The sequence below is a fragment of the Carassius auratus genome, chromosome 20 (assembly GCF_003368295.1).
Source record: "Carassius auratus strain Wakin chromosome 20, ASM336829v1, whole genome shotgun sequence".
In the NCBI taxonomy this organism is placed as follows: Eukaryota; Metazoa; Chordata; class Actinopteri; order Cypriniformes; family Cyprinidae; genus Carassius; species Carassius auratus.
Genome location: NC_039262.1, coordinates 10,406,426 through 10,433,389, shown reverse-complemented (window position 1 = coordinate 10,433,389; position 26,964 = coordinate 10,406,426). Strand labels below are relative to the sequence as shown.

The window sequence follows — 26,964 nt, the reverse complement described above, 5'->3', positions numbered from 1 at the left end:
TATATTTTTAAGAGAACACTGACCTGCTGATGGCATATCCATTGACCTGCAGGAATTTAAAGAGTTCTTGGGCCTTCTCTCGATCTCTGTACTTCTCTTTTGCTGTCAGTGTGTCGTACGGTACCAACAATGGATGACTTCCTCCTCCTTTTGTTGACAACACACAGTGAGTCAATGCATCTGGGACAGCTAGGACAGGATTGAGCCAAATAAAAAAAAAATAATAAAAAAGCTTCACCTTTACTGTCAAGTTCCTTTTTCTTCTTCTTTGCCCAAATGTTGTGGTAATTTTCTGCAACTGTTTCAACCATTGCCTGTTGAAATGATTTCAATGAAAATACAGATTTAATACACAATATATGAAATATGGGTAACACTTCCATATCCAAAATATGCATTGTTTGTAACAATTCGATTCACACATACCTGTAGTTCTCGTGATAGAATAACATTTTCCAAATCTTGTGGGGCTGGAGTAAACTCACCCTGTAAAGTGGAGAAGAGGCGACAAAATGTGCTAAATGCTTTGATTTGTTGACAGACACTACAGAGAATTAAACACCTTCCTGCTGTCTAACATTACCTGAGAGGACTCTGATATCTTGCGCTGTTTTTCTGTTTCCCTTTGCTGAAACATGGCCTCTCCTTCTTTGGTCCTCTCAATGTTCCATCCCATAGCCAACATGCTCTTCAGAGTCTCTTTCACAGGATAGCGGTAAGTCTCCCTTTCCTGTGCAAAGCGACACATTTAAAGAGATGAAAAATCATCCTTTGAAACTGGCATTTGTGTTTGAGACAAAAATCAATACGGAAGAATGTTATCCGGTTTTATGCGTACCTTTTCACTCAATGCTTTGTACGCTTTCAGAAGTGGATGAGTTTTAGCTTTGTCGTCTACTTTATCTCCCGCACTCCAGCCAAGAGCGATCTATCACCATACAAGATAAAACAAGCAGTCACGCTTTGTCTAATTCAACAGAAGAATAGATCAAGATTAATTGGATGAGTTTTAACAATGTCTAACCTTCTCAGAGGACCATTTCTCATGGGAATGCTCAGCAAACTTGCTTGCTATGTAATCTAGCTTTTCAGGCAGCGAGATGCTAAAAGACAAAGATTGTATTGTGAAGTCCACTGAAAGGTCAAATGAAAGGATTTCTACATGTGGTTTCATGGCCAGCATTTCAGTGGTACTTACTTTGCAGTGTTAATAGGCTGGGGGTCGAAGTTGCCTTGTGCATCCATAGAGGCCTGCTTAACTAATGTGGAACCTGGGCTGGAGTCGACATAATCAGGTGGTATGGCACCAGCGATGGCACTCAGACATGGCATGGCCATTTTGAAAAGCTCTGCATCATATTTCTGTGAAACAGACAATGGAGTCAGGTTTGTACAGTTTATAGTGGTGCTTTCAGTTTGGTGTTTTAATCATTAAAATACGTTCTTATTTAAATATTGTTCATATACATAAAAATAAAATGTATAAAAATAATCTGATTATTAATGAAGTGAAATAATCATGCCCCTTTAATCATACATTATTTCTATAGTAAGGGATTTTCCTACCATTTTTACCAAAATGCAGACTTTTGCAGACTTCCTAGTCTATTCTATGAATGTTTGTGTCACAACAATAGAATTTAATAATATTTAATAATATATTTTTCGAATGATCTTAATGTGGGGGCTTTTGCAGTAAATATAAAATTTTTCTGTCAACCCAAACATGTAAACTCTATGGAACCTTTGTGTCTTTCTAAACCGGTATTACTTTCTTTCTTCTGTGGAACACAAAAGATATGTTGAAAATTGTTGGTAACAAAACAACTTTGGTGACCACTGATGTGTGCACAAAAAAAATAAATAAATAAATAAAAACAGAGCAATCTCTAAAAAGAAAGTCATACAGGTTTGAAATGGCATGAGGGTGAGTAAACAAAGACAAAAATCATTAACATTTTTGGGTAAAGTAACAGCTTTACTTATTCGCATAAAAAACAACTGTTAATTTGAATACATTGTTTGCTTAATGGACAGCCTAGATTTATACTGAAGCATGCTTGTACCTTTTGAGAAAGAGCATCAAAAAGTCCCCAGAAGAGTTTTTTGGTGAGGTGGAGTTCCTCCTCTGATGCCATCCCATAGCTGCCCAGGCCTGTTGGCAGACAGTAGTACTTCCAGTTCTGCTCATAGTGATTGGTCAACAGCTGCAAGGGTAAACAGATCAGAAAACTTTAAATTATACTCTTAAAACAGGTTGTGTTAAATATCCCTCATTATCTAGAATAAGAATTGATTTTATACTTGGATTTGACTTTATTTATTTGACTTAAATTTATTTATTTATGTATTTTTGTTGCTGCCATGATCATCAGCAAATGTAGACAAACATCTTTTTAATATCATTAAAAGACCACAATAATTGCATAACGAAAATAGTGTGGAGTTTGGTGAATAAGTTGGAATTTCCATAGTAATTTACACAGAAATATGTTGTGTTGCATTCAAAAAAATGATAATGAATATGCACCATTTTACTGCCCAACTGTTTAGTGAATTTTCATCTGGAGGCCTTGTTCAAATTAATAATGTAACCAAATAGTAATAAGGATTAATTGTACACTTCCATTTGGGTTTAGTGTATTTTAGTTTTTTTAAAAGAAATAATTTTTTTATTTAGTAAGGATGCATTCAAATGAGTAAAAGTGAATGTAAAAGTTTCAAAACATTTCTATTTTAACTGAACGCTGTTCTTTTGAACATTCTATTAATCAAAGAATTCTAATAAAATGTATCAGGATTTCCACAGAGATATTAAAAAGCACAACTGTTTTCAACATTGATAAATAATATATAAATAATAATAAAAAATAGTTCCGGAAAAAAAGTGACACAGACAACTTTCAGTTTCAGACTAATTTGTGTTTCTGAAGACTTTGCTATCACAGGAATAAATTACACTATAAATATATTAAAATAAAAAACAGTTATTTCAGATTGTATTAATATTTCACAATATTACAGTTTTACAGTAGTTTTGATAAAAAAAATTCTTCTTACAAAAACATAAAACATTTTTTTTTTGAATAGTAGTGTACTTATACAGTATTTACTGTTTACTAAACTCACCTGAATGGGCATCTTGCAGTACTCTGTAAGCTGTGGAACATCAAACACAAGACGACGTAAAAGTTGCTGTAGCATTGATGGCCTCAGATGCCTAAAGAAATTATAAATAACATCAGATGATCCCTAACCTACATTCCAGCAATTTCTTATTAAGGAAATTGTATGGTAATCTATAATATGAAAATGCCATTTTAATTTCCTGAGCTGTGGAAATGAACCCAGCCATGAAAGAGGTTCTTACATGCAAATGGCCAGTAGACATTCATCAATAGCATCTCTCTGGGCCTTGGTGAGTGATCGGCCCTTTGAGAGGCGATAGATGGTGTGTAGCGTAGAGTCAACGAGCGTTGCATAGTGCTCAGTGTGAGCGAACAGATGAGCACAGCGGGTCAACAGAGGAAGCACTGCAGATCCAATGTAGCGGTTCATGGCCAGAGCTGTCTCTGTGGTCCTGAGCACCTCCTGATGGATGCACAAACAACATGAAAAACAAATCATTGTGCAAATGAGTTGAATGTTTACATTGATTAAATGTGAATAAATAAAAAAGAAAACTTTAATAATACAAGACCACAAAATACACTCTTAATTTGTAGCTAGATCAAATGGGTTCTTTTCAATATTCATACACTTTCCACTTTTTGCCTCTGCTGAATCACCATATTAAACGGTTGGCATCACATGAACCTTTTTGGCTTTTTCACACGAGGCATGATAAATTTATGTCTGCGACTTTTCTCTTTTTTGCACTGCAAAGCACCCTTACCGAGTCCAGGGAGGCTGATGCTCGCAGGTCTGGCAGGAAGCCCACCTCCAGCAGGTGCATCAAGAAGCTCTGGTCGTCAATACCATAGACACGGTCCAGGAAAAGCACCATAGGTGCCTTATGCTCCGGACAGAAGCTGGCATTCATATCTGGCTCTGTCAAAGTGCCATCTAAGCAAACGAGAGAGTTAAAACAAAAAGACATTAGGGTTATAATGACTGCGGAACAAGCAGCACAGATAATGAGACGCAAAGGGATGAAGATGACGTCAAAAGAGTAATAGCATCAATCAATCTTAGGCACATAATGAGTTTCAGAGATTATGTCTTCAGACACTTTCAAAGGCATCTACTGACATGTACAAACCTTTATTGACGACCGGCATTTTGAGTGGAATACTGATAATTCCCACCAGATCTTTAGTGGGAACTAAGGAACGGAGGATGGCACGGATACGAAGTGCTTCGCCCTTGCCTTTGTTTATAAGCTGTAAAACAGCGTCGGTATAATATTAAAGTGAAGCCATGTACAGTGCAACAGCACTATAGTGATGCAAACTGAAAGTTTTGCCTCTAGCTTGGTAAATCAATAAAATGTGTCAGAAATGAGCACTCACATGCATCTCAGGTGCACAGCGGCCCAGAAGATCAATAAGGGCTGAGTAGAAAGACATAATAGAGTTGCCCATGTGGGCAACCTCCTCCTCCTCTTCATCCTCTCCGACGCTGTCAAAACAAAGAGGGAACATGCTTATTTTAAGTCATGCATGCTCATTCCTGAGGTGGTAGGACAACTCAAACTACAGCTCAGTCTTTCAACTCAATTCACCCAACATAAAATGACAAATAATGTAGATCTGATGAAAAACTTACATGGGTGCAGCCCCCTCGGGTAAGTTAGGCAGGTCTAAAGCAGGATCTTCTGAGATCTTGATGGCTTCCTTCATGGCGGCGAGTAAACCTTGCCCGCCCTCTCCTCTGAGAGCAGGTCCGAAGCACTCCGGACGCCTGATCAAAAGCTTCACCACTACATTAGCGTTCTCTTCAACACTTTCCCCTGAGATGACCGGAACATACTCAGTGATACATAACATAATGTTTACATAATGACATAAGTGCTTTTCCATTAACCAAGACACAAGACATGAAAACTCATCTCTGTGGTCAAATAAACTAACCATTGACAAAGACAGCAAACCGTAGAAAGGATAAATAGCGTTCTCCTTCGATTGGGTTCCAGCCAATGTCTGGGTATCCCCTGGCAATGAGCATTGGGCAGTTCTGTAAGCCACAGCCTGCCAGATATGTCACCACCTGAAAACACACATGGACAGAATCCAAAAGGAAACTAATGGCACTAAAGATTGGATTAGCCAAATTTATCTGGCAACCGTTCAGCCAGTAACATTATTTGGCAGTGCAACACAATACATCAATTACCATAGCTTGATTTTTAATCCGATCATGCTCTACTAAAAACTTCAACTTTTCTACCTAAATTTAACATCAAAAGTTTATTTAGTATGCCTAAACTGTTTTTTTTTTCTTTACAAGGAAGTCTTCTATATAAATTCCATGTAACTTTAAAGAATCTTACTAAGCACTGTCCTATGAGAAGAGATGATGTTATACTGCTGCTGAACTGTTACCTTCTCCAGATCAGGTTCCTCGAGTGCCAGAGCTAAACTGTTGTTGTCCATCACAGAGGAGGCAGCCACATCTAAAGGTGTAGAGCCTCTCATCGCAGGGCAAGCTAGAGAAATAGGAAACAAAGTGGAACATTTGGAACATATTTCCATATGGCCAACAGGGATAGCAGATTTTTAATAAGGCAAAATCACCAACAGATGGCAGGCTTTCCTTTTTTCTGACTAGGTCTCTTCATCCTCTTGTCCATGTTACCATATTATGCTAAGCAAATCGAAAAAGTTTTCTGAAATATCTTCAGTTTAGCAATTATAAAGAGTCATTTTTAGTAATTATTGTTTGCAACCATACATTTCAGCATATTTGGATGAATTTCTGATTACAACCTAATTCTGCTGCTTTGCACATATCAGTCGGTAAGTTTGTATTAACAAAAAACATAATAACAAACACTTAAGCTGCATAATACTATCTATGCAACAATAAAATTGTACATCTGTAGATGCAGCTCCCGATCTTCATCTGACCTGATCTGTCCTGTCATTGATCTGGGGGTGATAAGGCCTATAAAGGGGTAAGTGGGCTCTCATCTGCTCATTAATGTGCTGTTATATGAAACGACTCCTGCAGAGTCAGCTCCTCTCAGCTGCACAAGCTATTATTCACAGTCAAAACAGTGCACTGTCCAGGGTTGACAGATCTTGCTAAAAAAAAAAAAATAAAATCCAAGCAAGCCGGTCTTACACAACAAACCTGAAATAAATGACTTTCCCGACCAACGTAAGTTTTGTTATAAAGGAAGTGTTTGTGGTTTAAGGATAAGGTTTGTTTTAAACAAAATATATATTAAATTAATAAAAAAATTACAGTAAAATAAATAATAACGTTATAAAAGAGTTCCTTTTTTTTAAAGGGAGCATGTGATTGAAGGAATGACTTCTGAAAATTCAACTTTGCAATCTCGGGAATAAATGGCATTTTTAAAATAAATTAAAATGGAAAAATAGCTATTTTTAATTGTAGCAATATTTTACAATATTTCTGTTTCACTGTACATTCGTATCAAATAAATGTAGTGTCAGTGAGCATATAAGACTTATATGGAAAGAATAGGGAAAGAATAAAAAAAACAGGAGCTAAGAACAAACAAACTACAGTGGTTATTATAATAATTTGCATTGTATGGCTCAAACAGCAGGTGGGGTATTTCATAACTGCTATTAGAGACCTTTATTGTGCTCTGGAGACCAAACAGAGTTGTAACTACCCAATTTTTACTGGGTATGTACAGTAACACAACATTTGCCACTCCCCTTTGAGTTACTGTCATCTGCACTGTATGTGTGGCATAGCTCAATTTTGTGCCAACAGCTAGCACTGCAAGCTGAAATACGTGACTGTGGTTGTAAAATGATACCTTAATACCCTTTTTTCACCTTAATAAGTGGACATGGCAACACAGTGTGTGTCTGTGTGTGTGTGTGTGTGTGTGTGTGTGTGTGAGATTACCCAGCCCCACGCTGCTGTTCTCCAGGAGGTAGCTCAGGTGGTCAAACATAGCCTTCTGGTTCTGACGGCTAATGCGACAGAAGTAGCAGAGGAAGCGACAACAGCTGGCCACCATCTTGGGGAAGGCAATCTCCTGAGAGTTAAAAACAGCATTCATTTCACCTCTGCACAGACGGAGATCGTTTCCTTCACACTTCAAATTAATCGTTCAACTTTTTCGCATGCATGCCCTCACATGGCTCCTAAATGTGTGTAATGTAACATACTCCAGATGTCTAAAGAACCCCCCCAGACAGCTAAACCAGACTGAAATATGAGACGTGAGGCAAATACAAGCAAATATGTTTTGTACTTCGGAGCAGGGAATATGGTCACCCTTAATGTCTGCAACCCACGTCACTGTGTGTGAGAGCTCTTTAATGAGGCCGCCAAACAGAAATGAGAGACACTGTGGCAATGTCATATCTGGCATAGTCAGTGGTATTAATTCACATCCCAGACTCTTGACAAACCCCAAAAAGGACTGGCATGAGAAGTGACCCATTCCTTCTGTTCTTGTCTTAGCGTTCGCCCTATTGCCACCCCTAATACATAAGAAGGTATTATGCTGTTAATGGTGCACCGTAGGTGCTGTATATTCCTATGGACTACGTGTTATCCCTCTAGATATCGTGTTTAGTTTAAGAAGGTTTGGCTAAGGTTTGGCCTGGACACACAAGTGTCTAACTGAGTCATGGGGTCTTATTATAATCACAAACAATATTATCTGAAGTCTAAACATTTACATTTATGCATTAAGCAGATGATTATCCAATGTGCCATACAAGAGAACAACTATCAGTTGATAAAATGGACAGAAGAAACTTATTAAGCATGTGCATTACAACTGAAGTCACACGATCAGGATATAATAAATTACATAAACTGAACATAACCATAGCATGCCAGAAAAAGCACCTTTTGGGGCAGTATGGCTAAAAAGAAGTACCTTATCCTTGCCTCCTCCCAGCACATTGACCATGACCTCCATTACGGTCTCATGCATGCCAAGAACACGCATCAGATTTGGATGCTGGTAAAACACTTTGTTGTTCATGATGTCCCTGAGTGCAAGAATAAGACAAACACTTTATAGGATGTAGCTGTACAGTGAAGGGATGCTTTGATATTTAAAATCTGGCTAATGTGATAAGATGATGGTTGATTTGAAATAAATGTAAAACAAAACAGGAAGTGGGAGAATAAGGGAGTGTTAGATGACGGCAAGGGCAATCTAAATGTATAGTAGGATGTAAACCTCTTAAAGAATGGAAGATGAAATTTTACCCCAGGCCGTCGATCATAAGCTGGCCCTCCTCTTCCCCCATGCGGACGCTAAGTAGTGAACGGATCTGGCCCAGCGAGGCCAGCAGGTTTATCGCGTCCCCTACAGACTTGTCACTGACGGTGTAGCTCTTCCTCAAGGCCCTGAGCAGCTCACCGATGCCATCATACTGCCTTCTCAAAAGGCTGAACATGCTGCGGACCAGTGCCGGGTCTTGGATCTTGCACTCCTGAGCCCAGGTAACCATAGTCTGAGATATCAGCTCCTTCAAGTTCGCTGGAGAAGACAATAGCAGAAAGACTTGGATAAAAATATATTTGCATGGTTTGTTTTTTCATTTTTGTATTAGATCTTTGCAGTATAATGCTTACTAATGCTTTATCTCATTGCACTGGTGTATTGTATTTACTGCATTAAGTATACTAATATTAATAAATTAATTAGGGTGATATGGAACAGATATTAAATTAAAAATGGCCCTCCATGTAGAAGAGATTTCGGAACCCGTGCTCTAGTCATGTGTTAGGACCATTAGTGTATGTCGTTACATCTATTAATATTTTCTTTTCACAAATTGCCCCTGTTTGCTGTTCTTAGAATAGCTGCTCTAATCACATACTTCTCTCATCAAGAGAGAGTGCAGCACTGGCGCTTTTATCCAACATCTGCAATTTACATCCATTTTAATACGTACTGCCTACACATGGCTGGTAACATGATTTAAGTCAATGCTAATATCCTTGCCACCTTAAATGCTTTTATGCTGATTTGGAGCACAGTACTGACTTGCTTTTTATTCCAGAGGGTTTATAAAACAAACACAGTAGAAACAATGTTTCTGATCATAAGCCATTTATTATTTACTCTTTACTAAAATATATTAAATATACAAAAATATACTTAAAAAAAAAAACTTAATATCTGTAATGTTCCTAGAAATGTCGTTCTAAACCATAGCTTGGTTTAGAATGTTCTGGCCCTCAGGATATAGTCTTTTTTTGATCCAGGTACAGCGGAACAAAGGTATAATGAAACACTATGAAATATAAAACGTTTACAGAATCTATTTTTTAACAAGCCTTACTAGGAGCAGCCTGTTCTTGCTCTGTTGGTTTTTCCTCAGTTTTTTGGGGACGACCTTTAATCTTGTATACCATGGACATTAGGCGGCCTTTAAGAGATGTGTCCTGTTCCTCCTCTTCCTCTTCCATAGGGATTCCTGTGTATATACACAAAGATGAAAACTGTATCTGCATCTTCTGATTATTTGTGCAGCAAATGACAATTCATGATATCAGGGTTGTGCACCATTCAGAACTGAATTAATTATGGCTTTAAAACCCTTGAATTTGAATTGTGGTAAAACAGGCTGTAGATTTGTAATTTAAATTTGAATTTAAGGAAGTATAATTAAAACGAAATTAAACTGAAAGAACATCACAAGATTATATGATGTAGAATTTGAAAATGAGTTGACTTTTTAAACCGAGTACAGTTACTTTGAGAGATAAAGGGTTGAGAATGGAGGTAAACAATGGAAAGAATGGATAAATATATACCACAATGTAGTCGCAGGTCATCATGGAAGCTCTGAAGCTCCTCTTGCAGCTCCTCAGGGCAGGTGCAATCATCACCCGCACTGAAGTTCAACAACATGTTTATCTGCAATTAAAAATATATTTGCTGCTTCAGTGGGGAAAAAAAAACATCACTTCACCACAACCAAAACTTAGAAGGAATCTGAAATCTTTTTTTAAATTATGATGGATTATGAAACACAGATTTCATAAGCCTGACATTTAACAGAAGTAATGTAACATTCTCATGGAAATCAGCTGTATCTGTAAAATACCTTTCTGTTGCCCTGGTTACAGAGACAGACCAGTTTATTTCTGACATGAGTTTACAATGGTCACATAAGACAAACTACAAGTGGTTTTCTCAGTTAGTAGATGTGGTGTGCATTTAAAACCGGGTGAACAGTTCTGCAACAAAAGACGCATTCTTTTCAGTTACCAAAAAAGTGCACTCTGACTCTGAGTCTTGGAGCTGTGCAAAGCACAAATCAAAAGACAATCATTCAAGACCTTGGCATGGGTTCATCAGTAGTACTGCTGTACACCTTGAGCTAAAAGCTGAAAATCTGTTGCCAATCTGTGATGCCAAGGTGTTTATTTTCTCGCTCCCATTGACGATGATGCATTCAGAAATTAGCAGAACAATCCTGTGTCAACAAAATGAGTTCATTTTGTATAATAAAACCAAATATAAAGTATTCGGAATTATACAACAGGAAAAGTGATCACATTATGAGCTACAATTGCTGAATACAATGGGATGGTTTTGATGTCTTTCATTCAAGTGTCATAAAAGGACTTTTCTGGACATTCTGAGATCTATGAAGAATGAGGCTTTATATGAGTCTATAAAGAAGGCTTACCTGCTCTTGAGGAGGTGAACGGAACTCTCTTGTCTTCTTGGCAGTTACAGCAGCTGACATGTTGAGGGCTAGCATCAACTCATTGTAGCGGAACTTCTGGTTGAATTGCAGCTTGGACACAAAATCATCTGAGAAGGCCACTATAGCCTCAATGCGCTGCTTCAGCTCGCAGTCACAGAAATAGTGCAGCAGTTCACACATCTGCACAACAGCCAAACAATCACACAAAATCTCACTTCATTTGAATGCACATACAGTATCTCAGTCAAGTTATTTTAGAGGTACAGTTCAGGACTAAAACATGGTGGGAAATATACACCTCCACAGGAAGATTGTGTAGTCCCTATACTCATTCATACTCACTCACCTTGGTTAAATGCACAAGAACCATGTAAATATCTCATGCAAATGCATTTTACTGATTGGAATAAACAAATAAAGCAATATTTTAATTTGCAACATTATTTTTTCATGTAATTTTGTAATTACAATTTGTTAACTCCGACTTGTACCACCTGACTGCTGTATCACACAATTACATAATAATTGAAAAAAATAAATTACATTTCTGTCTCAAGTCAAGAGCAAGTATCCTTCAATCACTGAAGAGCTTGTAAACAAATTGTTAACCACAATGTGGACCTTAATTGTAAAGTAATATGACTGCGAACAACAGACCATAATGAACAAGATAACAAGTTGCTCACCTGCCGTTTGACCGACTCAGGCAAACTTTTCTCTAGAAGACCTTTGGGAGACAGCTTGGCCTCTTTACTCTCCTCCTCCCCTGCCTCCACAGCCTTCTCTTCATTACTGGCGGCCTCCTCTTTCTCCGCTCCCAATTCAGCCACTGCAGTTTGCTCCTCCTCCTCCTTCCCATCCCCAAACACAACGGGGTCAATGAGAAGCAAGATGGTCCTCACCTCGTCGCTGGTCATCGCACCCATTATCAGCAGGGTGCCAATCAGCTTGAGAATGGGCACGAACTGATACTCAACGCTTCCGCCTACAGGATCTCGAATGTGGGCGCCTCCGCCCTGCACAGCTTCCGTAAGCATACTGATGGCTTTCTCCTTCAGGATACCCAGAGGGATCTGAGGGCTGAAGAGAGGCTGATCGCGCTTGGGGGTAATGAAATACGGAGGGGAGAAGTTGAGGCGGGTGGTCAGTGAAGTGCTCAAGCCTACACCGGGAAGAGAGTGACGCTTAGAGTCGTCAGGGAAGAGGCGAATGCTCCTCGTCTCATCTGTTACTGGGATTATAAACTCATTGTTCATCATGAGATGGGCCTCTTTGCTCGTCTCCAGGTGAATGCTGATGAGGACATTGTAAAAGCCTTCACGCAGTTGACCAGACAGGTACTGGTTATCAATGGTATACAGGAGCTGTGATTGGTCAAGATGGCTACAGAGGGCGTGAGCAACGCGAGTGTTGCCCAATGCGCAAAGGGCGCAGAAGAGCTTTAAAGTGTGATAGTGGAACTGGCGTAGATCTTCATTTTCTGATAGTTCCATGATATCGATACACCTATGGCAGTGGCAAACAGGAAAAAGGTTAAGATCTTCATTCAAGCCAGCTGGCATTAAAGCCAAAAGAGCACTTAAGGGGTTTCATTTCAATGAAAGGTCACATTCCCAGGAATACAACGTTGCCAGTCATTGCATGTGGAAAACAGAGTGTATGAGTAATGCATCACCTGTTCTCCTCTGGGATATGAACAGCCATCATCTGCAGGGGCTCCAGACACTGCACCACCCAGCCATGCCTCTCACTGACACGGGCCGTCTCCACCGACAGGAAGGTGTTGGGCATTCTGCTCCACAACACGGACACGATTGTCTGGACATCCAGCCGAGGAGGACACTGGGGCTCTGGGTTTCTTTGTAAACTCTTAAAGATGGCTGAAGACAGGGGCATTGCATCCTGTGTGAGGATTGATGCAGATCATGTCAGTGAATTATAATGTGTGAAATGGAGGAACTTGAAAACATTAATAGTATATAGACTTACTGGGATTTTAGGAAACTCAAACTGGAAGAGGTTTGGACTTGTGGGTTGAACAAACACAGCAGGGAAGAGCTTAGTGTTAGGCTCAACCTAAAAGAAGGCAGTGGAAAGCACATGAAGTCTATTCTGACAAGTTTACTTGCTCTACTTGGGCAAGCAAGTGTTGCACACTACTTAGGATTAATGTGAATCCAGACTGCTCAGACATGATACAGCTTTTTAAATATTTGCTGTTGTGAGTCTGCTTCAAAATCAGAGCCTGAGGCAAACTAAGACTAGAAAAGCACAGAGATTCATTAAAAATACACTTCGCTAGCCATTACTGGCTCTGTAGAAAGTCTCACTTTCAGCCTTACCCAAAGTTTGGAATTACATTCCAAATATTTTTCATTTAAATAAATCCCTTTACATTTAGCCAACTTTTAAAAAGAAAACCAAACTGGTATGTGTCCCTATACTACTACACTATATTATGTGAAAAGAGTAGTACATTTATCTTTTACATCCAGAATACATTCATATTAAACACATTAACAATATAGAGAACATACTTTTTGTAATGGTTGCAAAGTACTTAACCTAATCAAAAAAAAAAAGTGATTTTTGGATGCATCCATTTTGTCACCTCTAGGTTTTTGCACCATTATTGTCCTGGATAGCGCTACACATTGTGATACACCAGTACAAAACAACTGCACATTAAACAACAAACTGGCTGTGTTTGTGCCACTGAAATCCTCATTTGCAATTATAATAGATCTACTTAAACTTAATTTTAATAAGAAAAAGTTGGAGTTTCTCTAGGATTTAAACTTCAGACTTTTGTCACCACTATAATAAGAAGCATAACAGCATTGTCACTTATTTTATTATCTCCTCTAGGAAGCCTTATAAGCATTAATCGTCAACTTAAAAATCCTGAAATTGTAAAGTGAATTGAAGTACGTAAGCTTTGCTTTATGATACGATACAAAGGCTAATATTTAGTCTACTGAGTTTGAGTTATTTACTAGCAATGGCATTGTATCTTATTTTGTTAAAGGTTAGGAGCTGAGATTACCTGGTATGCAGTAGGCAGATCTCTGCCATTGGCAGTGAATGAGACCAGGCCTGAGGCCAGATCAATGGAGCAGCCTATCTCCAGATCAGTGTTACTACGGCCTGTGGAGCCGCTGACAACATCCCCAGCGCAGACCATGTAACAATTACTCCTCCTCACACTGAAGTAAAAGAGATGACAAAAAGACAACACACGATTCAATCAGGGGAAATTTCCAAAACATCTGGGATATACAGGCTTCTTTTGGAAGTGTGAACCAGTCTTTTGAACCGACCTCTCGTGAACACGTCCCCGCTCGTCTCCCAGCGTTACAGTGACAGTGCGAACTGTGCTGAGGTTGAAGTGCTTGCTATAGTAGTGATAGTCTGGTGTCACCCAGCCCACCCAAACAGATGATGGATCTTGTCCAGCAAACACTCTCACAGAGTAGAAGTACTTAAGCATAAGTACATCAAAAGTCAAATTAGTACAATAATAAGGTTCTTTCATTATTCTCAACGTATAAGTCAATATTGATTAGCATTAACAAGATGTAAAGTATTTTTACCTTTGTAATGCTGCCATAATCAGTCTTGTTTCCATCATCCTTCTTGGCTCTTTGGTCCTCAGCAATCACCTCATTGATATCAGTGATCTTCCGAGGGCCAGAGTGGAATTCAACAGGCATGCTTAGACGACAGCAGACCATGTCGTCATTGCTGGTCTGGGTCCCATATGTCTTGTGTGTCACCTTTAGACAAGGAGGTGTGTCCACAGTCCCATCTATTCTAGTAACCTAAATGCAAAACGGATGAAGTTTAAAAAATCCACCAGTATTTTCTCCAGTTTTTTCTAAAAGAGTAAAAAGGTAGAATTCACCACATCTGTTTGTACCTCAATATGGGGGTGGTCCTCCGGTACATTAACAAATGTAGGTAGGCGTTTGCTGAACCACATGGTGACTTCTCGATTCATGTTAACAGCAAAGGGTTCAAAGCCCTCTTGAAGGCCACACATAGTGTAGTACTTAAAAGTACTAGCGTCTTTTCCTAAATTCATGCGGCCAATTTGGGAAAGACCCAGGCTGCACACTGGGATGAATCCTATGGTGAAAAAGGTCAGTGTGTATCAGTTTAAAGCATGTCTTTAAAAAAAATCTGGCCGAAATTTGATGACCAATTACTTCAACAACAAAAAAACATTTATGCCGCCTTCTTTTACTTTCATTCTTATAATAAGTGATTTGCCTATATATACAGTAATGCATTACAGATCCTTTGTGCTTATGATGATTATTGTCTGTTTACCTTCTTCAGTTTCAAAGTCAGCAAAGCAGAGCTCAGAGCCCTTGTTGGTGATTATGATCTCTCCATTCAGGGTGAATATCATGGATTTGTCCTCCATGTTGATCATGCAGCCCACCACGTCTCCTTTAGTCCACGTCCTCCCAAAGAAATGACTGCCCATATGAACTCGGCGGCCCTGGGAGTGATTTTTAGAAGCCTTTCAATCATTACTCCTCGACTAAAACAATATTAGCAAGGTAGTCCCGTGACAGAATATACGATTTCAAACTAGTTGGATTCATCAGAATATACTTCTGCTTTGTTCTATCTATTCTGAATGTGTTGACAGATTGAAAATGTTTTGAACTCCACTGTTTGCTTAGCTTGTGCCAGCATAAAACCAAAATAAAATGGTGCAAGTATCAGATAATTACCCTGAAGCCATCGAAGACAAAGGACTGGTCATCTAGTCCCAGTTCTAAATCAGGTCTGCATCCGGGCCGTGCCCAGCCCACCCGCATGTCACCTCCAGTGAGTGCCTCAAACTCAAAATACCACTTCCCTGTCTTTACAGCGTAGGTCTTCTCCACACGGAAGAGACGGATGGATTCAATGCCCTCCTTCTCTATATTGTGTGCAGCTACAGAATGAAAAAAAAATGGGAAAGTTATGAACAAGACAAATTATATATATAGTTACTGAATAGTAAAAACATTAAAACTCACTCTCTTGATCAGGTGGGTCAATAAAATAGCCATATCCAACCAAAGTACGAATGGCCTCTCGAAGACTGTCTCTGTTTGATTTCTTAGTGCGTTCGTCTAATAAAGCATATGGCACCAGCCGTGGATTACGACGGTTTTTCAAATCCTTTGAATAAAATGCAATAGAAATTATGTTACACAACTTACAAGGACATTCAATTGACTTTTTCATTGTCACTTTTAACAGGTTTGTCAATGCACTTCAGGGAAACGGACAAATCCATTGTTAGATCTTATGAATATTGAACAAGACGTTGTTACCTGCTGAATACCATAGGTCCATCCTTGTTTGATGCGATCTTTGGCCCAAACATTGTGAGCATTTTCAGCCAATTTATCAACTAGAACCTCCTGACCAGGTGTCAGTTTCACATCAGAAAGGTCTAGTGGTGTAGGTTTATAGCCATTCGCCATCATGTAGCTTTAATAAGGAGGATGTAAATGAGAAAAGGTCAAACATTTCACAGTGCTAAAACTTGTCAGCCAAACTTCATTTAGGCAGATAGTTGAAACAGAAATATTTTCATTTTGGTTTTACTTCTTGGGGAGTTTCATCTTTTTCAGGTCGTCTTCAGCATTTATGTTGACTTGTGCAACATGGCATCCCAAAGCAAGTAGGGTCCTGAAATTTAAATAACTTTTAGAAAAACATGGCCAACATTTGCTGAAAGATGTGAAGTGAAGTGTCAAAAACAAGTACTGCATACAGTATTTATCAAAAGAAATGAATCTGTTCAACACCTCATTGAGCTGGTTAATGAATTTCGATCTAAAAACTGCTGAGTCTAGAGAGTTTATAGAGATGAAATGAATTTTGCAGCCACAGCTTATCAATATTTACTGACATACATTTAATGACCATATCTACAGCCATTTATATGCACGGCTTTGCGGTAATACTCACTTCAAAGTTTCAGTTGACATCTGCAGGTTATAATTCTTTTCTGTTTCTGGCAGTTTAGAAAAGTCAACAAGACAAGGGTGCTGTCTCTTGTTGTCATCCCGGACCTGATAAAAAGCAAATATGATCAAAATACCAGCAAATCACTGTACAATGAATAACAGAATGTGATACATTCTAAATTTATGAAAGTAAAAACATTTAGAAAACTCACAGAAAACTAGCATCTAATATTTGCTAGGAGATTTTTACACTAGCTGATGTATACAGTACAGTACCAAAAAGTTTGAGGACAGCAAGATTTGCTAAATTAATAAATGTAACAATTATTACATTGTAAATCAATCGTTTTTTGAGCAATTATGCATCAAAATGATCAAAAGTGACAGTATAGACATTTATATATTTTTTTCTAAAAGATTTATGTTTCATATAAATGCTGTTCTTCTGAACATAATCTAATCATGGAAGACTGTTGAAAAATGTATCACAATGAATAAATGTTTCCACAAAAATATTGAGTAGCACAACTGCTTTTAATATAGATAATAAAAAGAAATGCTTGCTTTTCAGATTACATTTTAAAATCTAAAATTCTAGTGTTTCAACTTCTGCACAGTTATTTGACTAATTAGCGAGTGACAGGAATGAATCAGCAAGGGCAGTGATATGATTTAAGTCAAACACGTCAAAACTAATACTGCTCTTTAATGACCTATAAAGCTCTTTAGACTGATGTAACCCAAGAGAGAATGCTAAAGCGTTTAGGATTGAATAATGATGGCAGAATGAAAGTAGAGTTTTGCTTGCTGAGCTGACCCTGTCCTGTAACCCCGCATGCTCACAGCAATGCCACCTTGAGCCGGCTAAGTCTAATTAAAATCTGATTAATCAGAGACCAGCTGGGTCTCTGAAATATTTGTTCTTAATAAATGCTAAGATCCGGCCTCAGGAGTAACGGCAGCACTCAACCATAATTCATTTCTCTGGCAAGCTCTTGGACAGCATGCTCCTCATTAAGGTTGTATTAACTACTGTGATACTGCAAAGCTCTGTCATCAGAGTGCTTTTCCATTGTGCTCTGCAATTTCTGCAGTTAATCTCACGCAGCGATCAGTGGAAGGCATAAAACCAGATCAAAGTAGCTTCCTTTTGCCCTTAATATATCTGCAAATGAGATCTGCATCCCCATCTGCTGTTGCTACTTGGAATGCTTAAATATTCATTTAAGCTGTGCCCAAGGACTCTCAATTTAGGTTGACATTTTCAATTATCCTCCTCTGAGTTAAAGTCCCACAGCAGAAATGATCCTGACATCAGTGCTTGTGTCATACAGAGATGATCGTGTTTCTGCTGTGAAACTCTGAACATACTGTTTAGTATTTTTATAGCGTCTCTTAAATGTTTTCTTACCTTGCCATACATCCAGCCAAGCTCTATTTTGTTCATGCCCCAGAGCTCATGGATGTTCTCAGCTAACTTGTCCCGCACATTTTCAAGATGTGGAGGCAGGACAATCTGGATTACAAGACAATAAAATAAGAACAACAAATGCAAAGGCTCATATATTATTTATGATTTAAACAGCATAAATCAAATAGCAGTAAAACAATTATTAAAAAAGTTAAACAATATAAGTATGCTTTTGTATTATTTAATTTTAAAATAAACACTATAAAGTTATAATAATTATTATTATTCTTATAAATTACAAATATTATTTTAATAAATATGAAATATTATTATAAATATTATCATTTTACAGTGCAGCTGTATACCATAGCAAAAATAGCAATCTTTGATTAAGCTTTAATTAATTATGCTGCCATGACAATATAAGAATTATTACTTTTTAATATTTAATTGTAAAATAATAATAGTAGTAACAATAATAATAATTATTATAATAAACAAAACAACAAAAATTATATTTTTCACTATAAAATAATATAAATTTTAAATATATATATATATATACATATATATATATATATATATATATATATATATATATATATATATATATATATATAATTATACATTACTGTATATTATAGCCATATCGCAATATTTGATAAATTTTGGATTAATTATGCTGCCATGGTAGAACAGCTATAATAGAGTGTAAAAAACCCAGTGAATTACTGTGAGTTACTGATATCATGTCACCTGGCTGGTGTCAACAGGAACGGGAATGAAGGAAGCCTGGGACAGGAACTCTGTGGTGCCCAGCAGATTTCTCACTCCCTCCACGTCTCTTTTATACTCCTTCACAGGCTCCACGCGCATCTTTTCTTTGGGGAGCAAGGCTTCATAACATGGTGCATAGCCTGCTGGAGGAAGGAACTTAAAGTCTCCATGGCGTCCACCCAACAAGAAACGGACCCTTGAGGAAAAAAAAAACATGAAAAAGGCATTTAAACTCTTGATCAATTACTTGATTAATCCTAATAGCAACACTGGGTTGTCCAAAAAATGTCTTGGTGCTACTTAATTTGTTTGGAGTTGGTTGAGAAGTCAAGTGAGTAATGGCCTGTCTCTGTTGATTGAACATAAAGTGCTTTAGGGAGGACACAGCGCAAAAAGAAGAAAGGGTTCATTTGTCACATAGCACAACTCCTGTACAATCACTGAAGACGTGCTACCCTCAAAGTGAAAACTGTAGAAAAACACGTTAAAAGATTGCTACAGAATGTTGTCCTCATTAGTATTAAAATATATGTATGCTAAATCTAACAGTATTCATTCTTGCTATATATGTAAAACTCTTTCTCCATGTAGGGTACTTTATATTAGAGAAACTCACTTGACCCCTGCAGAGAAGCTGACGACGGGAAAGAAGAAGCCATCTACGTTGAAGTCTTCAAACATGCCTTGAACGGGCTGACCGTTGATTCGGAAAGACATGCTAGGGGCTCCGAGATCAAGACAACAGCTCACAACATCATCTGAATTCAGCAAGTGCTGGTTAATAGAGGCCACGGCCCGTGGGATTCGGCCTATCAGATGTGAAGAGCATAACAGTTCAGTAGATTTTTGTGAATACTACTGTCAAACAAGAGTATCGGAAATTATTTAGATGAAGTCATGTTCATATATGCATTTTTCAGAATGACATATTAGATCAGGCAGTGAGGAACATGGGTAAACAGTCTTAAAAGTACCTGACCACAGATGAAGCCCGTCAAAACCATAGGAGTAAAGATCATCACCCACACCGTTTCCTCCCCAGCCCTCTCCACCCCCAGGATAGGGGGCGTACCCTTTGGTGGTGGCCCAGCCAACACGAAGGTGGGTGGGCTCACTGGTCACATAGTGGTCTACTTGATCGATGATCAGCTCAAAGTACCATTTCTTATACTGTGCCGAGCCCTCACTCATGCCCAGGAAGATGTTGGGTCTCATACTGTAAATAAATGAAATTTGAATTACAGAAAAGTAAATTCAATTCATTATTAAAATAAATCAAATACATACAATTTTTAGCTAATTTAGCACACACAAAAAATCAAGCGACAGACTTGTAAGTCATTCATTTCCAATGGAGATGCGTGGAGTTCCGAACATATGCAGATGTCTGTTCATTCATACTATAGGACCGAAAGCGTATTACGTGACCATTCATGCACACAGTAGCATCAAGCTACGTAACACAATAAATAAGATTTAATATTCCACTTTTACTCAAAACTCACTTTAAACCACCATCGAGTGTTTGTAATTAATTCCGACTGCAATCTAATGTGTGTTTTGGCCATGTAATGTTGCTGAAATATGTAATTACCTCTGATTCAGAGCAGCGATCATGAAAGAGAGAACACAGGCAGACAGCGCTGAAAGCTCATCAGTAGATCAGTGAAAATGAATGGAAATGATGATTCTGTCTGAGCGATGCATTTTAAAATGAACACGCACTAGTGTAAATGCAGCCTAACAGATGTGTAAACTGAAGACTATTTGAGCTTTGATAAAACTATTTGCACTGATTTATTGTGTTTGTTACATTTTGTTCCTGTGCAATGGCTCAAGAGATGAGTATTTGAGTCTGTATAAACATCAACAAGCTAAAAAAGAAAGTTTTTCAGATTAATTATTTGTATTTTTTTTGATAATGTAATCTTCTGAAAATATATTTACTAAAATTGGTATCGAAAAACATATATTTCAGGAACCTGTATCGAAGTCAAGGTATCGGTATCGGTATCGGTATCGATATTGAACATTTTTGAAAGATACCCAGCCTCAATAACTAGTAATAAGTAATATATTGCATTCTTTGATTAATTAGTATTTGTAAATTAAATAAATGCTACCTTATTTGGCATAAGAGACTTTTTCACAAATATTTAAATAACTTACCAACTTTTGAACAGTAGTGTAATTTTAGTGAAAAACAAACATTCTGATTTAGAAAACTGTGTTTGTGGTTGTCTACCTTTGGACATCATTGATCAGTCGTGTCTGGAGAAGCAGGTCTCTCCTGGGAAGCAGGTGGTCACAGATGAAGTTCTGATTGGCTCTCACAGCCACACCATTGCAGACACACAGGGAACAGAGAACATCTAAAATCTGCAAGGGAGTACAGGAGGCATTGTAATAATGCAGTGGTTTTATTCCTTTAACTAAATTTATACTGCACATTTCCCCTATTCACAACTTTCTAGTCTTGTGCCTGCATATTCTCAAGTGCATACTTTAGAGTGTTTGCTATCATAACATACTGTGCAGCTCCTAAAATGTATTTACGAGTTTACATGACCCACATTTTATAAGATCGAGGAATTCTCAAGTCAAGTAGCAAGGGTCTACACCAGCAAACACCTGCCCCTTGTTAAAATGTCTGCACCATGCAAACTAGGGTGGCCATATGTCCTCTTTTTTCCAAGACATTGCCTCAAATGTCCAGGATTTGGCTTTGTTTTCCTATTGACGTGCTCTGCAGTACAGTACATCATATGCACATATTTGCATTGCTTTGACCGTTCTCTGTAAATCCCACCTTCTCAAATCACGACTGGTCGATTATATGCAATGCCAGCACACCATTGGTCGAACTACTTTTCAGTCAGTACCTTTAGCAATAGAAAAACAGATCCAAACCCTAGCCATTTTAGGCAGTTTAGAAATTCTGTCCAGGAAAATGAGCACAAATGGCCATACTATCTAAAACCTTTCACCTTTCAAACGTTTTAGGTCAGGAAAGTTACTGTACACTAATCAAAAGTTAAAGACATTTCTAATGTTACAAATAAAAAATTAAAAATATGTTTCTAGAATGAATTCTGAAGGACCTTCCTTGTCTGTGATAGTCTGTGTCTCTCTATAATACAGAAATAAACACATGCACACTAAATGGAAGATAGATATAAGGGTTTATATACAGAACAGGAAAAAAAGGCATTTTCAGCTCTTCATATAATATTCATAGTATTCAGGGTGGCAGGTATTACTTTCCATCGTAAGGCTTTGGATGTCCTTTAAATTCCACACTCATCTGTGTTTGTGTGTGTGTGTGTAGAAACAGCAAATGCTGACCTTGTGGTTGCGTCCATGCTTGTACAGCAGAGAAATAATGGATTTGATGTGGGCCTTCTGAATGATGTTCAGAGATTCTGGACTCTCGATTAGGATACAGTGAAGCACCTCTAAAATGCCTGTATAGAATTGCTTTATTAATATTGCATCGCATAAACACAAGGAATGATAAAGGCATTATATAATCAGATTGCAGAGTTGTTTAAGCAAATTACTATAGATTTTTTTAATAAAAAAAGTATCTATTGCTCCTATGCTGCTATGCATCTGTAATACTGGTGTGACACAGAGCTTGAGCTAAAACCATTGATCTGTGCAGATGCTGATGGTTGATGGCTCAGTTTATGTCTACGTAAGGCAGACTGGTTAATGTATAACACCTCTGTAATCAGTGCTAATGTATGTGTCCGATTTGACGTATAGTGGTATTTACCTGATGAGGACTCCAGTCTCTCTAGCTTGCTGACCAACCAATCCAGCTTGCGAGAGAACTGTGTGCAGTTGGTCCTGTTGCCTCGAATCAGAGCAGCTAATGGACAAAAATCAATGGCAATCAGCTCAATGTTACACCGTTATTCCTACATACCTCACACTTACACCTGCAAATCCCTTTCGCTATCCTTCACACAAGGTTTCCCACCTACGTTGTGATATTCTGAAATAAATGCTCCTCCAGTGTGAGTAAAATACTAGAAGGGAGTAATCTTAAACTAGACTGTATTTCAGAGAGCAATCAATCAAACACAAGCCCAGATCTAAAGGCACTTTGTGGAAAGATTGTCTAGGCAGTTTTGAAGCCCAAACACCCAGAGAAGAGCTGTTTCCTGAGGCAGCAAATGCATCTGTATGGAGATGTTAAAAACTGGCTGTTGTCACCAGCATAATGTATCATGCTCCTGTTGCCAGACAGACTCTGCATGGCACTTCTCAAGGGTGACCTCAATGACTCTGAGCGAGCAAAATTCGGAACGAGCCTCGATGGGGGCTCTGATAAATGCCGAGCCAGTCAAGGTGAACTGAGAAGAGCGTTCACGCTCACTGAATCCTCATACGATGTTAACATTTCAAACTAAATTAAAAAACTTTGGCCAGATCAATTGCCCCAAAGCCAGTGTTTTTTAATGGGCTTGTGGTTAAAACATATTAGAGATATTTTCATATTTTAGTCCAAAATATCAAATACACCAGAAATACCCACTCATGTTTTTACAGTTTTTACATCTCTACTAACTGGCCAAATTGGACTACAGAGGATGTCAGGAACATAAATAGCCAAATTTACTAAAAAAGTCCAAATTAGCATTAGACCGCAATTCCATAAAATCCTGATAGTACCATTTTAACCCCCAAAAGACGGTTTGGGATGGCACACGCTGTTAGTAAATCTGGCCTTAAACGTCATCACGTCAAACAGGAAAACTAATTTATACCTTTACAACCATCTGCTTATAATCGCATTCAAGCAAACTTTTTTACAATTATTTTTACAAATTTGCCTCTAGATTTTAGCATTGTCGCAAACGTAATGGTGGTGACATTAAAATAATGCATACGTGGTGTAGTTTGTTTATACTGCTAGTTTTTAGGCTTTAAAGATCAAGTGTTCATTTGTGAAGATTATCTTGATGACCAAAACAAGTAAGAAATATAAACCTTTTTACTAAAATAGTTTATTTTCTGCAATAATACAAAAGCAAATGAAAAAATACTACTGGCTTTTTGTCAAGGGAACCAGGATAATGCTAACTTTTGTGTTGGCTTCTGCAGCACTATATAGAAGCAGTATTAAAAAATGCTTCAGGAGAAAAATTAAAACAGTAGCAGAAATGAAATGGTCTTCATATAAGATTTCTAAAGCAATTTTGCTTCGATCTGAACTTTTAATATCTTAACAAGGTCCGCTCTTTCTAACTTTATGTTTGCCCTCCATAAATCAGGCCGGGAGACAACAACAAGGTGATAAAAGAGAATAGAATAGCTGTTTAACTGCCTCTAATAACTGTCATGTCTCTCCATCATCACCCTCGGTGAACAGCTGAAGGCTGCAGACGTGTGATTGCATTCTTACCCAGAAGTTCATAGAGGAGGTTGAGAATGTCCTTCCAGGCCTCTCCAGCCTCCTCGCCTGCTAACTCCTCAAACTCAGCGGCACTGTTGTACACGTTTAGACGATCGATGCAGTTTGAGACCAGGGTTAGCATTCCCTGAAATAATCATAATTAGTGTCAGCCTGTACATTGGTATGTATTATCATGAGTCTAATATGACACGTTTAAGTTGTATTTAACCTCTTCTTTGAAGAGATCTTGGCGCTTGATGAGGGATCGGAGCTGCCTCTGTTTCTCCTCATGTTCGAGCTCAGAGTCAGGCTGCTGGAAATACACGATGAGGTCGTCTAGAGTCTGCAGCACTTCACACACAGGCAGTGTCACCTCTGTAGTCTTCTCCCCATTCAAACCATCCAGACCCCTGAGACAAAGAAAATAATATTCAAATTAGAAATATTTATTTCAATAATAATTAGAAGTATTTTAATACTAAACATCAGAAATGTAATAATGCACTAGTCTTGCATTGTTTTTGTTCCAAATTGCACTCATTTACGATGGGACGAACGTTTGTATTGTGCTAGGCTGCACTTGAGTCTTTGGGTCTGCTTTACCTGATGAACTGAGTGAAGAGGCGAGTGGTATTACGAATGATGCGAGCCGCCCGGGACTCTTCGTGCTGGCAAAGCTGCAGAGTCAGCCCATCATCCATATGGCCCTCAAGAGACAGGACAGCCTGCATACATCGTAAATGTACGTTAACACTCACTGCAAGTATTACAGCTGACTTGGAACTGACCTCGAACCAAATTGTAGGTTTAGGTTCAGATTAGATTAGATTCTACTTTATTGTCATTATGCAGAGTAAAAGTACAGAGCTAATGAAATGCAGTTAGCATCTAACCAGAAGTGCAAGAATATAGTGTTTTATATACAGTACATATAAATGCAGAGTAAGTGAAGCTATGATTTACAGAAAGTACAGTGGAGTTGCTATATACAGTATTAAGCAGAGTATTGACAGAATATAAATAGGAATGCAATGTAGGGATTATATGTACATTATGCACAGCAGCAATGTAAGAACAGTGGTAATAAATACAGTTGGATTAGTGTGCAATAGTATTGTTAATCAATGAATTCTATGCAAAATACATAGAAATTACATGAAGAAAGTTTGATTACACTAAAAGTTTGAGTTGAATTTCTGAGTATTAATATTTGTAATATTTCTGCTTAATAATGAACATCTGACCTAGATATTATTGCAGAATCTGAATAATTTTTTATTTGACCTTGTAATTTTGTCACTTTATTTTTTAATATTTTTTTCATTTTGCATTTTGCATCCCAGATTTTACATTTGAACACAGAATGTTGTACACCACAGCATATCAGATTTATTAACAAAAATATTTAGGTAAAATAGTAATAGGAGATATGAGATATTTTCACAAATTATTTTTAATATTTGAATATACTTACAAATGTAACTCACTCCTGTGCTGGCAAAAAGCTGAATTTCCAGCAGCCTTTGGTGTCACATGATCCTTCAGAAAATATTCTAAAATGCTGATTTAATGGTCAAGAAAAGTTTCTTATTATTAACTTATTTTGAAAATGTTTAGTGATTAATGCACGTCCTAAAAGTGGCCTTGTCAACGATTGTTGTGTTTATCTTCTCTACAGCAACTGTAGACAGATTGTCTTTGGGTTTTATCTTTAACTCGGCACCTCCTCCACACATAAATGACAGAGTCTAACAGACTTCATAAGCTACAAAAATGAAAGAGTGGTTTAATATTTTCGAAGTGAAAATCGAATCGAGTGTCACCAAAGTTATGGCTTTGGCTGACTGGTCTGTGCGTAAAGGTTGCATGCTTTTTCTGGCCTTTAGCCCAGACTTAAGCTGCATACCACAGCGCTGGAAAGATGTGCAGTCCATTTAAACAAGTAATCCTGACCACTCCCCAAAAACTCACTGTCACCATGCCTACCTCATTATCACATTTAAACCATGGCCTCGTATATCCTACACTCTACACAGAAGCCACTGCGGTTAAGCTTGAGCCAACATTAGACCATCCTGAGAGCCCCATAATCTTTAACAGGATCATAACTTACAGCACATGATGTCATTAAAGATGTACATGCTATTCAAAGTTGTTGTAATCATGTAATCGTGACCACAAGGACACTATCTCTCACCCTTCTCTTCAGTGGTCCCAGGCGAGAAGATTTGGCATCAGGCGCCTGGTAGGACAACCACAGGCCAGTGGACACATGCATGATGAAGCAGAAGGAATCGCCGTATTTGATTTCTGCAACCCCCATACCATCAATATCACGCTTTGGGCCAGAGTCAATCTTTTCCTGCGAAGGGAAAGACAAATCGCATGAGTACTGCCTTTGCAGTGCCAAATATTGTCATCTGTTCAGTTTGGACAGTCACAGTCAATAATTTTGTGAGCCTATTTTAAGTGTTATTGAGATAAAATACACAGCAGCACAGCTGGGCTTGTGACCTCTCGCCTTGTTGCAGCAGAGGAGGGCTAATGAAACTCCAATAC

At 38.1% G+C, this 26,964-nt stretch overlaps 1 protein-coding gene across 1 annotated transcript in view; it reads right to left on the bottom strand.

Annotated features, from left to right (window-relative positions):
* LOC113120877 (ryanodine receptor 3) overlaps window positions 1-26,964 on the bottom strand; it is a 72,303-nt gene that overhangs the window by 22,933 nt on the left and 22,406 nt on the right. The window contains 46 exon segments of the mRNA XM_074559974.1: window positions 24-147; window positions 239-314; window positions 427-486; window positions 584-730; window positions 839-928; window positions 1,025-1,103; window positions 1,199-1,362; window positions 2,067-2,207; window positions 3,130-3,220; window positions 3,371-3,591; window positions 3,896-4,065; window positions 4,262-4,382; window positions 4,512-4,620; window positions 4,768-4,951; window positions 5,073-5,208; window positions 5,544-5,647; window positions 7,051-7,183; window positions 8,039-8,153; window positions 8,377-8,650; window positions 9,459-9,593; window positions 9,934-10,036; window positions 10,815-11,015; window positions 11,522-12,341; window positions 12,511-12,737; window positions 12,825-12,911; window positions 13,882-14,041; window positions 14,156-14,316; window positions 14,429-14,656; window positions 14,755-14,963; window positions 15,168-15,342; window positions 15,581-15,786; window positions 15,872-16,016; window positions 16,172-16,331; window positions 16,449-16,532; window positions 16,815-16,918; window positions 18,225-18,329; window positions 18,981-19,197; window positions 19,618-19,810; window positions 19,976-20,217; window positions 21,247-21,380; window positions 22,347-22,465; window positions 22,780-22,875; window positions 24,415-24,550; window positions 24,635-24,815; window positions 25,009-25,130; window positions 26,603-26,767. Of these exon segments, the coding sequence (XP_074416075.1) occupies window positions 24-147; window positions 239-314; window positions 427-486; window positions 584-730; window positions 839-928; window positions 1,025-1,103; window positions 1,199-1,362; window positions 2,067-2,207; window positions 3,130-3,220; window positions 3,371-3,591; window positions 3,896-4,065; window positions 4,262-4,382; window positions 4,512-4,620; window positions 4,768-4,951; window positions 5,073-5,208; window positions 5,544-5,647; window positions 7,051-7,183; window positions 8,039-8,153; window positions 8,377-8,650; window positions 9,459-9,593; window positions 9,934-10,036; window positions 10,815-11,015; window positions 11,522-12,341; window positions 12,511-12,737; window positions 12,825-12,911; window positions 13,882-14,041; window positions 14,156-14,316; window positions 14,429-14,656; window positions 14,755-14,963; window positions 15,168-15,342; window positions 15,581-15,786; window positions 15,872-16,016; window positions 16,172-16,331; window positions 16,449-16,532; window positions 16,815-16,918; window positions 18,225-18,329; window positions 18,981-19,197; window positions 19,618-19,810; window positions 19,976-20,217; window positions 21,247-21,380; window positions 22,347-22,465; window positions 22,780-22,875; window positions 24,415-24,550; window positions 24,635-24,815; window positions 25,009-25,130; window positions 26,603-26,767 (7,454 nt within the window).